At 39.3% G+C, this 12,417-nt stretch overlaps 1 protein-coding gene across 3 annotated transcripts; it reads left to right on the plus strand.

Moving 5' to 3' along the window:
• On the plus strand, positions 1–12,417 carry lap3 (leucine aminopeptidase 3). Of its 3 annotated transcripts, none has more exons than XM_012960775.3 (13): positions 1–70; positions 2,186–2,301; positions 2,809–2,863; positions 3,987–4,092; positions 4,761–4,920; positions 5,093–5,257; positions 6,102–6,260; positions 7,680–7,804; positions 7,951–8,039; positions 8,561–8,663; positions 9,920–9,999; positions 10,598–10,710; positions 11,800–12,417. In XM_012960775.3, exons 1-13 carry the CDS (start codon positions 47–49, stop codon positions 11,993–11,995), a joined length of 1,491 nt encoding a protein of 496 aa, XP_012816229.1. In that variant the 5' UTR covers positions 1–46; the 3' UTR covers positions 11,996–12,417. The 3 variants fall into 3 exon arrangements, with proteins under 3 accessions (XP_012816229.1, XP_017948259.1, NP_001011124.1); XM_018092770.2 differs by lacking the exon at positions 1–70 and adding an exon at positions 1,796–1,988 and having other exon boundaries at positions 5,096–5,257; NM_001011124.2 differs by lacking the exon at positions 1–70 and adding an exon at positions 1,868–1,988 and having other exon boundaries at positions 11,800–12,067.

Below are 12,417 nucleotides of genomic sequence, written 5' to 3' on the forward strand. Positions count from 1 at the left end.
TTCAGTACCTGACGAGGAGAAGGTTCTGTGAAACACCCAGTTTATAATGGACCTCCAGTTACAGAGAAAAGTAAGCCTATACTGCTATACTGGTACATGCAATCTTTCTTCAGTTACTACTATTATACTACTATTATACTACTGTTATACAGCATACTACTATCAGCCTGCATGCAGCCCCGGCCGGTTCTGGAGCCGACTGCAAAGCCACAGAGAGCAGATGGGGGAGGAGAAGAAGGAGGGTCTGAAGCAGCGAATTTAAAAAATATTCCCTGCTCTGCATACAGTAAAGGCTGGCTCTGGCTAGGGCTGACTACAGCAGCTTAGTAATATGCAGCTCTATGTAGCTTCCCACCCCGTGCATAGTGAGGGGGTGCAGGCAGCCAACAGAGGGACTTGAGTTCCAAGCCTGTGTGGGAGGGTGGTTTGTACCTTTTAGGGATACTTACTTACTGAGCATCTTTATACATGCTACCTTATGAAAACTGCCATGCTCCCTATGTGTAAAGCTGGTTTGGCATTATAACTCGCAGACATGCCAGCAAGATCACTGCAGAAAAAGGATTAAAAGCATTAACTCACCCACACTGGCACAAGCAGAATACCACACATGTTTCTTCTCTCCATCCAGTGCTGCCATGCTGCTTGATTTGCTCTTACTCCTACATATCTGAAGTGCCTGTAAAAAATTAAAGATGGCCATGCATTCAACTTAGGGCTGCCAACTTTTCTGGAAAAAAATAGCCTTCCTATATTTTTATCTATCTTACCTCTTAAAGGGTTTGTTTACCTTAAAATAAAGGTTTAGTATCATGTAGAGATTGATATTCTAAGACAGTTTGCAATTGGTCTTGACTTTTTATTTTCTGTGTTTTTTTTATTTAGCTTTTTGTTCAGCAGCTTTCCAGTTTGGAATTTTAGCAGCTATCTTGTTGCTAGGGTCCTAATTTCCCTATTTTTTTTTCATTATTTAGCTTTTTGTTCAGCAGCTCTCCAGTTTGGCATTTTGGCAGCTATCAGGTTGCTAGGGTCATAATTTGTTTACCTTAAAATACATGTTTAGTATCATGTAGAGATTTATATTCTAAGACAGCTTGCAGTTGGTCTTCACTTTTTATTTTCTGTGTTTTTTTTTATTATTTTGCTTTTTGTTCAGCAGCTTTCCAGTTTGGAATTTTAGCAGCTATCTTGTTGCTAGGGTCCTCATTTCCCTAGCAACCAGGCAGTGGTTTGAACATTAGACTGGAATATAAATAGGAGAGGGGCTGAATAAACAGATAGGTAATCAACATAACAATAAAACTGGAGCTTCACAGAGCAATAATTTTTGGCTTCTGGGGTTTAGTGACCCCCTTTGGAATCCTGTAAAAAGTCAGAAGGCAAATTATTCAAAAAGGTTTGACCATTCTAAAACATACTAAAAGTTAGCGGCCCGCTTAATAACATTGGCATCAAGTATCAATTATCTCTATATATTTGCACTTCGTAAAATACAAACGTTTGTCTGCGTCAAACAACACAGAGGTATACAGAATCTACAATTCAGTCTAAAGCAAATGGACTTTTCTTGAAAACGCTTCACCAATCATCCGAGTGGCTTCTTCAGTTGAATGAATGAATGAGAATTTTCATAGACACAGAGGTAGATTTACCAGTGTTCTACAGTGGTTTTGTACATGTCAATGTATCAATAAAGTTGTTTGCGTGCTATGCTGGAATGCACGTTGAATGCCTGCTACGAGCTTTCTGTCAGCCTATCCAATCAGCATCTTTCTTTCATTTTGCCTCGTCTCTGAGATAGGAGGGTGTGGGCGCAGTTTGATGATGTCACCCTTCAGTGTCAGTGGCTGCACATGTTGTTAGAGGGCAGAGACAGCTGAATAGCAGGCGTGATGCTGCCTTTCAGAACTTTGCTCAAATGGAGCGTTAATAGGAACTGCTGCAGGGGGTTCGCTGTGTCACAACAGAACTACAATAGTGTGAAAAAGGTAAAGATGTGCTCTTGGGCTTGTGCTGTATTCAACTTAGCTTTCTAAAGACACTATACTCAAAATAATGCTTTGTAGCTTATGAAATAATTTGTGTACAATAATACAATTTATATACAAATTAGCGTCTGCATTGCATTTGTATTAGGAACATCCTGTACCCTGTGTCCTCTTAATAGACTTGTTTTGTTTTATAGGGTCTTGTCCTTGGAGTGTATGAGAAAGAAAAGGAAGAAGAATCGCTCACTCTGACAAATGCAGGAGATGCTGTTGATAATGCTGTTTTAGGAAAGCTGCGTGACCAGTTGGCCAGGTACCTTTGTGTTTTCTCATTTCCAGATGATATTTCTCACCCTGATGCAGTGAGCGTAGTGCACTTGCAGGTGCAATCGCCATGTTTTTTCCCACAAAGCCCCATTTTTTTCCACCATTGTGTGTGAAATGCAGGTGTTGAATCAGACGCACTAGCACTGTGTTTGACTTGTGCGGTGCGTCCGGTACAACTTTGCATGCTTTTTATTGTAAACTGGATGCTCCAAATATTTTTGCAGTCTGCCTGTAGTCAGTTCCAGCGTTCTCTCACGTCAGATTTGGTGTGTGGTGCAGAAATTAAGTCTGTACCTGATTCCTTAGCTGCAAGTGTGCTGCGTCTATTGATGCAGGGAGCTAAGGGTGCCCCGGAGCTACCGCCTGATCAGGAGGTGATGGTAGCTCCACAGTTCTCACAGTGCAGTACATCAATACACACAGTGCTCAATTCAAAATTGAAGACTGATAGTTGAAGGTTAATTCTGGATTTTTGCTTTATCCTTTCTAACAGATCAGGACCATCTCTCAAAAAAGGCAAATCACGAATATTTTATGGGTTGCATGAGGTAACAACACTTTCCTTTTGCAAGTTAAATGGGCTAAGATATTCTAGAAATATAAAATTGTCTGCTTGTATTGAGTGTTATTGGGAACTCTTACAAGATTGCGGATAGAATAAAAGAAAAAAAAATGTATTTGCTATACTGGAACCATAGATTGCATGTCGGTATACCAAACTCACATTTGTAGCTCAGATTTTTACTGAATCCATATTTTCCATGACAAGCAGCTCTGTAAAAGTTATAAATTCAGATTAATTCTAGGTTCATTATCTTTTGGTGTTGGCAAAAAACATAGAACTTATGTCTGGAGTGATAGCTACCGGACCAGCAGTAATAAATAACAGGCAAATGGAGGTCCAGTGTGCCACCAGATATAACTATTGAAAAGCATTTTATCTAAACCATCACCACACCAATACATTTATATGGTGTCAACATGTTATGAAGTGCTTCGCAGACTGCATTGTTATAAATTCATAGAGCTGCATACAGTCTAAACAATGAGGATTTGGTTACAATTTATGGTTACACTATGCCAAGGTGCTGCGCCATTCCCAGATTCTGACAGCTCCTACGTGTACTGTCTTATGTTGTCCTAGCAGTGTTCATTTAATACATTTATTGATCCCATCCTAAAAAGAAAACCCTGTCATATTTCCCTAAAATGTTATAACTGATATGTATGGGTATCCTAAAGGTTCAAGTTAGACAGCCCCTAGGCCAATAAAGAGAAGCAGATTTAGGACTTTTCTAAAGTGGGGCACCTCAGGGTGGGTAACTGATTTGGAATTTTACAATCATAAAAGGTAGGTAAATTCTAGTTTATAATTTAATGCAGTTTGCATGTTAAATTACTGTGAAAAATACATTTAAAGATACTTGTAAGTTAGTACAGAAGTGCACACTGGCACTTCCTTTGGATATCAGCCTAGTGACCTTACCTTTGTGTGCCTGCAGTACCACACATTTGACATGTGACATATATAAAAAGCAAAGGCCTCCAGAGAGTCACAGTTTTTATGCATAAGTATAGGGAAGGCTTTTGAATATTCGTAGGGTTTAGCATTTGAATTTAATGGGTGTTGCTTTCTTCCATAAATGCATTATACCACACATATTGTTTTAGGATTTTCCAAGCATTGTTGTGGTTGGCCTTGGCAAGAAATCTGCAGGAGTCAATCAACATGAACTCTGGAATGAAGCCAAGGAGAATATTAGAGCAGCAGTGTCAGGTAAAGCATCAATTTTTTACTAGTGCTTTGCTAGGGTTTGAGCACCTGATTGCAAAACTGAAAAGAAGCATATTTACAATGTATTTCCCTGCCCTTCCGAATGCAGAGCAGTGCTAATAGTTTTCTTAATAGTCTGGCCGGCTATCAGGGAAAGGATTCCTGCACACAGCTCCAGGAGGAAGAGGAGACAGACAGTGAAGTCAGCTGCACAGAATTGATTATGTTAAAGAAACAGTACAACATTTCTAATTGAAGTATATCGCAAATATATTTCTTTTTACAATCAGTACATGCAAAATAGTTTTTTGCCTTTACATACCCTTTATCATAGTTATAATGCTAGCAAGAAGTTACTCTTTTTGTACAATATACCATATTTACCCCCTTCTTGTTCTGAGATTTCTTCAGGATTTGCTATACTTTCTCTTGGCCTAAGAGCTAATAAAGACATCTGCTCTAGAAGTCAGCCTCTGGTACCTTTCTCCTCTTTTTCACAGCAGTAACTACTACTGTGTGCTACATTATTCAGTGTGTTTCTCCCCTCTTTGCACCTTCCCATTCCTCTACTTCTTTAGAAGGAAAAAGGTGAAACGAGGCATAAGTTCTTGTGTTTCTATTAAAAATCTTCAGTTAGCATCTAATGTATCTAATTTATTCTTCTGGCCCAGTGGGCTGCAGGCAGATGCAAGATATGGAGATTGTGCAGGTAGAAGTGGACCCATGTGGAGATGCCCAGGCTGCAGCTGAAGGGGCTGTCCTTGGACTGTTTGAATACAATGAGATGAAGAAGAAAAAAAAGAAAGCAGTTACCACTCATCTTCATGGAAGGTGATCAGAATGTCCTCTCAAAATAACGATTAATCCCCCATATTCTTCTTGGAGGCCTGAGGCTAAAGACTAGATAGTCCTACCCATTTGGATTTGCGTAATAGAGATATTAGGACAGTAGAGAAACTGTCAGAAAATAGGATTCCTACAGAGATTTGTTTTTTACTTTTAGCAGCGAGATCACTGCCTGGGAGAAGGGAGTGCTGTACGCTGAGGGGCAAAACCTGGCTCGCCATTTGATGGAAGCGCCGGCCAATTACATTACACCTACAAAATTTGCAGAGACATTTGAACAGAGGTTGGCGAATATGGGCAGTAATGTTAAGGTGTTTACCAGGTAAGGTTAAATGGATAGTATCTCAGATATGCTTAGTCCAGCCACTAGGTTTTTATCCCTAAGATACTTCTCCCCTTCCCTGTTAAGTTAAAGGCTGCATGCTTTATCATTCTCTTAAGGAAATGATAGATAGGAGACTTTGCATTGCCTCAGAACCACTTTTCTCTCTAGCTCTTTGGAGAACAGATGAGAAGTGTCTTGCAAGGAAAGATCTTTCCAGCAATGAAGAATAATATTTGGCTTTCCATTGAAAAATATATTTACTCCCAAGTGTAACTATTGTTTTGAGATTTTGTGATTTTTTGATAATTTTTCTTTGCCCAAGTAGAGCACATACTTTTCTGTATAGTTCAATGTCTTGGTGTGGTGATTTAGTCTGTAACCTAGTACTGCTTTTACCCATTATACATACTGTATCACAGTCTGGCATACAAAAATGTAACACATTAAAAGGTCAGCTGTTGAAAGACAGTTTGCTGTTATGTGTTACTAGATCTAGTTCGGACTAGTAAATGCACAACATATGGCTTCTTAATAAAAACAAAAACCTTGGGGCGATATGTAAAAAAAGAAAGGGGCTTGTTGTTTGTATGATAATTAATAAAATACACCTTTCAAAAAAAAAATAATAATAATAAAAAAGGGCACTAAGTTTGCCGAGGAGCAGTGACCCATAGCAACCAATCAAAAGGCAGCATTTACTGGTCACCTGTAGCAAATATCTTATTGGTTGCTGTGGGTTACTGCTCCTGGGCAAACTTATTACATACTGGGGTTAGTTTTTAAAGAGGGCCTTTATACTGCATGTGATCCAGTTCTAAAAAGCTGCATTTATATGTTCAAGATCAAAACAGTGGATAGAAGAACAACAAATGGGGGCATTCCTAAGTGTGGCCAAAGGGTCTGAAGAGCCCCCGGTCTTCCTGGAAATTCATTACAGCGGCAGCTCTGATGCAAGCCAGCCTCCTCTAGTATTTGTTGGAAAAGGAGTGACATTTGACAGGTACCCTGATTGTTCACTGTATGTGTTGTGTATTTGGCAAGAAAATAAACACCTAGGAAGTGATCAACGTTTCGGTCCCTCCTGGGACCTTTATCAAGACTTGACTTCAGCACCCATCTGTTAAACTGGTTTGGAGTTCGGATACACAGCTTGACATTATATATATATATATATATATATATATATATATATATATAGATATAGATACACATTTATTTATATACATTATTAATTTCTAGTGACCACTGGTATGTTTTTTGGGTTACAACCTCAAGTTTTTCAGTGCTTTCCATTGTGTTGGAAAGGCAAAAGCCCTGGCATTTAGAATGCTACTTTATTTATGCCTCTTGTGCAATGTCCCAGTAAGTGCTATCTATTTGACCTTTAAATGTCAGCAGAGCAGCTAAGAAGAGCCTCACACACTTAAGGTGGCCATACACGTGGCGATCCGACGATGTTTCGTACGACCATCGGTCGCACGAAACATCGTAAGATCCGCCACACACCATTCAGGGCTGAATCGGCAGGTAAGGAGGTAGAAACAATAGGATTTCTACCTCCTTCTGCCGATTCAGCTCTGAAGGGAGAATTTTGGTCAGGCGCCTTCTATGGCGCCCGATCAAAATTTTCAAACTTGTCCGATCGGCGAGTCGTCCGATATCGGCAGCTTCCTGCGATATCGGTCGACTCGCCGACATGCCATACACGCACCGATTATCGTACGAAACGAGGTTTCGTACGATAATATCGGTGCGTGTATGGCCACCTTAAGTCTAAATGCTGTGGTTGCAGGGCTAGCAGGGCCTGCCAGCACTAGCACAAAGGGCATATCTGCACACTCTTTACATGAAAAACAACATGATCTAGTTTATTCACTCTAAGTTGTGAGCAACATTTCAATGAAAACAAATCTGGGGAGCAACACAAGCGCAAAAGGAATTAGATTGGTTAATTAGTAGCCCAGTGTGGACGGCCGACACCAGGCTCTGTTTAGCAGTACACATGGTCTTTATGCCTCCAAAACATGCATCCAAGTCAGAAATTCAAAAATGGGCACCAACTTTGAGGTCACTGGGAGCCACTGGTTGGGGATCACTGCCTTATACCCTATACCTGTACAGTAAGATTGCAATACAAAAAATGTTTACCTGCTGTAAGGGCTTGCCAATCTTTTACAATTCTGGGAACAGCATGGACTCACTAAAGTGAAATGTAGGCGCTAACAATGAGCCTGCTGAGCAGGTTATAAGAGAATATTTATTTGTTTATTTATTAATATGTTTGTCCTACCATCAAGTATCCATAATACTGATATCCTTAAGAGACTTCAAATGGAAGGAAATTGGTATCCAGTGGGAGCATGACACTGTGATATTTTCCTTGTACAAATATATACATTTTTTTTTTGACTGGCTGTAGTGGTGGAATTTCTCTGAAACCTTCTTCAGGCATGGATGCAATGAGAGGCGATATGGGGGGAGCTGCTACAGTTTGTTCTGCCATCACGACTGCTGCAAAGCTAAAGTTACCTATCAATATTATCAGTAAGTATATCTTTACCTTGGGATAGACAAGCCTCACTTAGAAACACCATGTATACATGCAAAACAAAATCCTCAGTAAATTAACTAGGATATAAAGGACATGAGTTTAATTATAGCCAAAATCTTGTGTTTCCTGACTCTTCAAGGTCTAGCTCCATTGTGTGAAAATATGCCAAATGGACGAGCAAATAAACCCGGTGATGTGGTCAAGGCCAAGAATGGAAAAACAATTCAGGTATTTAAAGAGATCAAAAACACGTCTCTAGATGATGATTTATGTTTGTTTAAAAACAGAAGTATGCTTGTTTAAATTATTCAGAAGTGCCCTGTCTCTACATTGTACAGGTATGGGATCTTGTATCTGGAATGCTTAGGACCTGGAGTTTTTCAGATAAAAGGGATCTTTCTGTAATTTGGATCACTGTACCTTAGGTCTGTTAAAAATCATTTAAACATTAAATAAACTCAATAGAATTGTTGTGCCACCAATATGAATTCATGCAGTTCAGCTGCCATAAAGTACAAGGCACTGTTTTATTGTTACAAAAAAAGGTCACTGTAGGAAAATGGGAAATGCTTTGATAAATTTAGTAAGATTGTTACCAAATTCCAGACTGTCAGAAAAAGTTTAATAAATTGACTTCAGACTACTGGGAAAATGCCAGAAATCACAGTTTTAACGTTAGTTTATCCAAGGAAGACTGATGAACTATTACTGTTATTTGTATATTCTGATAAACAAGCTGTTTCGTGCAGGTTGATAATACTGATGCAGAAGGAAGGCTTCTTTTAGCTGATGCTCTCTGCTACGCACACAGTTTTAATCCTCGGGCAATCGTTAATGCTGCAACATTAACAGGTACAGTGTCCATTCTGGCATATATTCCTTAATTAGGGAGAAACAGCCTGACAAGCAACAAATCATCTTTGTGAAAGTCATGTGTTAATCATGTTTTATATTGATGTTGTATACACTTAGTGGTAGCTTCCAAGTAAACTTGTATTTTGTAGGCACTTACACTAGAGAATGAGCAGTCACTTTCTGTGTACTCATCTTTCACGTAGGCAAATCAACCTGTGGCCAATTACAGCATTAGAATGTTCACATGACTACAGGGTGTATTGAATCACAGTATTCGAATTTTAACACTTTGAGTGTTATCAGAGCCAAGTTGGAGAGAGAGACCAACAAATATCTGACCATCTGGACCAGTATTCTTTGCCCCCTTTTACTTCTAAACACTTCTTCTCTCTCCAACTATGATGACCTCAAAAAGGTGCCCACTGTGCATGCCTGATTGATTTTATTTGGTACAGAGGCAGTGAGCATGCCCAGTAGGCATCTCTTCGAGTTCTTCATAGTCAGAAAAGAGAAAGCAAAAGTTGGCAGGGCTTCACACTAGACAAGGAAGTCAGTAAAAGAGCTGCAGTTAAGCTACTTGTAATAGAGAAACAAAAAAAATTCTGCATGATAGGTATGTTATTCTGGGGGCTGTTTGAAGTCATTTTAGGAGATTTTAAAATAAAAAAAACTTACTTATTCTTTAAAGGAGTTTTTGCTCCCTAAAAATTAGGATTACAGCTGCCTGTGTTGGTGTGTAACTGATGGATAGACTACCATCTACCCCTATTTGTTGCACGACTCGGTACAGTCTAATTACCTTTAACAATTTAGTTGCTGAGGGATTCTGGGAGAAGTTTTTCTGCAACTACTGAAGACCCGAGACCTTATGCACATTTGTGTATTTAGAGCAACTGTGTAAAGTGTCTTCTGGCACCAAAGTTACAGTGCTAAATGCACAGCAGGCATTAGAGCATAAAACACAGGCACAAAACAAGGTTAATTATATGCATTAAAATCTTATTCAAATTACTGCTGAACAAGCATATTGATGGGTTGTATGGGTGACATTTTTGCAGGCATGGTATAATGATAGAAGGTAATGCTTTAAAGCTGAGTATGATGAGCAAGAGGGGGCATGAAGCCTGACGTGATACAACACAACTTAAGGATATATTAGATCCTGTCTTGAGCTGGGAAGGTGTAGTTTATTCACAGTTAGAATTATACAGGAACAGAATGGTACTGCAGTAACATCCCCTCTGATTTTGTAGGTGCAATGGATGTCGCATTAGGATCTGCTGCAGCTGGAGTATTCACAAACTCTTCCTGGCTTTGGACTCACCTTCAGGAAGTTGGTGATATTTTTTAACACGTTATAACATAAACTAGAAAAGCAGGGCTTGTTAAATAGGATACTTATCTTAGAATTACATTTTTAGTATAAGGAAGATGTAGATATTCTGAGGGAATATAAGGTTGGTCCTACTTGTCCTAGCAGCTAAGATGAATTTACTCATTAAGTCACTTACAGTAAGAAGCATGAAAAATCCCTAGGCAACCTAAGTTATGGCCCAGTAGATGCACTATTTGTGTATTAGTTTACGCACAGATTGGGTGGGTTTAGACCCCTACAGCCTTCCCTTTCTTGTCCCAACTCACTTCTGTGACCGACAAAACCAAGTGGCTCTCTTATTTATACACGCATGCCTACTCCCTTCGGTTATGTCTAAGGTGGGCATGTTGGACACAGATACTGTATATATCATCAGTATTATCACACCAGTCCAGGTTGGGTAAGGGCGAGTATAGGGTTGATAGGAGTCGAAAATGTTTCGACCCGCACATCACTAGCATGTACAGCACTATGAAATTAAGCAACTGTCTTCGTGTAACAGCTTAGGATCAAAGAAAAAAACCTAGGATACATAATGACGTCTTATATGTTCAAGGCCAGCGTTGTTACCGGAGACCGTGTATGGAGAATGCCACTGTTTGAGCACTACAGCAAACAAGTGACTGAATCAGCTCTTGCTGACCTGAACAATATTGGAAAATACAGCAGGTAACAGGCTGGGGCATGAATATTTCTAAGCAATTTTTTAAATTGTTGTGGCTAGTAAACTTACAACTGGCCTTTCAGCAGTCCAGTGGTTAAAAAATGCCTTACTGTTTAGTTTTATTGAGATCTGTCTTGTTCATATAGTGACCCAAGTTAGATTACCCAAAAGAGGAGACAGATCGAGTGAACACACGCACGTTTTTAGGTGATTCTTTACACCATTTTTCCTGTTGTGTTTGTAAAGCACCAGATATTTTTTAGAAGCTCAGTAGAGGGCACTCACAAGTTAGGTAAAAGCAATAACACTTAGCATTCATTTTTCTGTAGATTTATGAGAGGTAGGTCTGCTGCGCTAGGAAAAATAAGGGTTACTACATTTAATAAGCACAACTGCAGAGTTGCATTGGTAAATGCTTTACATTTTATTTCAGTTCACACATAAATTCATACACACATCAGTTAAGACTACCACATTGTTTCCTGAAGCATTTGTTATAGACAATCAAAGAACAATTACAAAACTGAAGAATATTAAGTCCAATTTTAGGCACTCAGGTCAGTCGTTTGCTAAAATTTCTCTAATGTCACACGTAGCGCAGGCAGCGTATTCTTGACAAGCCGAAAAATGCTTGGTGATAATACGCTATGTAGGCTTCAAAATCCTGCACCCAATAGCATTGAATACACTCAGGTGTAGGCATATGTAGCTGATATCCACCAAAAAAGGTGAGATTTTGCATTTTTGGTGAATATCAGCTACATGTGCCTGCACCCGAGCATATTTTTCAGCTTGCCGAGAATACGCTACTTACACTACTTGTGCCATTAGCCTGAGGTACAATTTGAATGACTGATAGCAGGCAGGTTCTTCTGACAGTAACACATAAACACATAAACATACTCACCTCATGAGTATATGGGAGTTGCAGGCCCATGTATTACAGTAATATTTAAACATTTACAATATGTTAGGCACCCCTAGTGATTATTATTTTTTACCTAAAACTGGTTTATAAGAAGGTTCATTTTCCAGTCACAGTCAGGATACATTATATCGATCATATTCTTTTTATCCACTTGTATTTCCTACAGATCGGGAGGAGCCTGCACAGCTGCCGCCTTCCTGAAAGAGTTTGTAACTGCACCTCACTGGGCTCATCTGGACATTGCCGGCGTGATGTCAAATAAGGATGAGGTGCCGTACCTTCGCAAAGGCATGTCCGGCCGCCCCACGAGGACATTAATAGAGTTTGCTGCCCGTCTCAGTGAAGACAAACAAACTATTTAATGAAACATCTCTGTTTTATCTTGAAACCACACAGAATTATTTCTATTATTAAATTTGCCAGAAAACCTGAAAGAAGCATAATGAATATTAATGTTAAGACTTTTTTGTAGAGTTGCTTGTATGTATCATGGAACAAATTTTCACATACTGTATCTCTTATTTTGTGTACTAAAATTAACAAACAAAATAAGCTAAACAAACTGAGCTTGCAGTTCTTGGGTACCAAATACTGGGGTTATTATCCATGTCCTACAGTGATTTTAATGGCACTCCCAGCAATAGCAGGGACTGCTTCCTCTATAGTTATGCCCCTGTTTTAGGATGCATTTCACTTTTATTCCCCTGACTCTACTGTACAAAACACACACACACAGCAGACTCCCTAGTTATAGTTGTAGGACCATGTTAATTGAGCTTTATAT

Source organism: Xenopus tropicalis, chromosome 1, assembly GCF_000004195.4.
Source record: "Xenopus tropicalis strain Nigerian chromosome 1, UCB_Xtro_10.0, whole genome shotgun sequence".
Lineage (NCBI taxonomy): Eukaryota > Metazoa > Chordata > Amphibia > Anura > Pipidae > Xenopus > Xenopus tropicalis.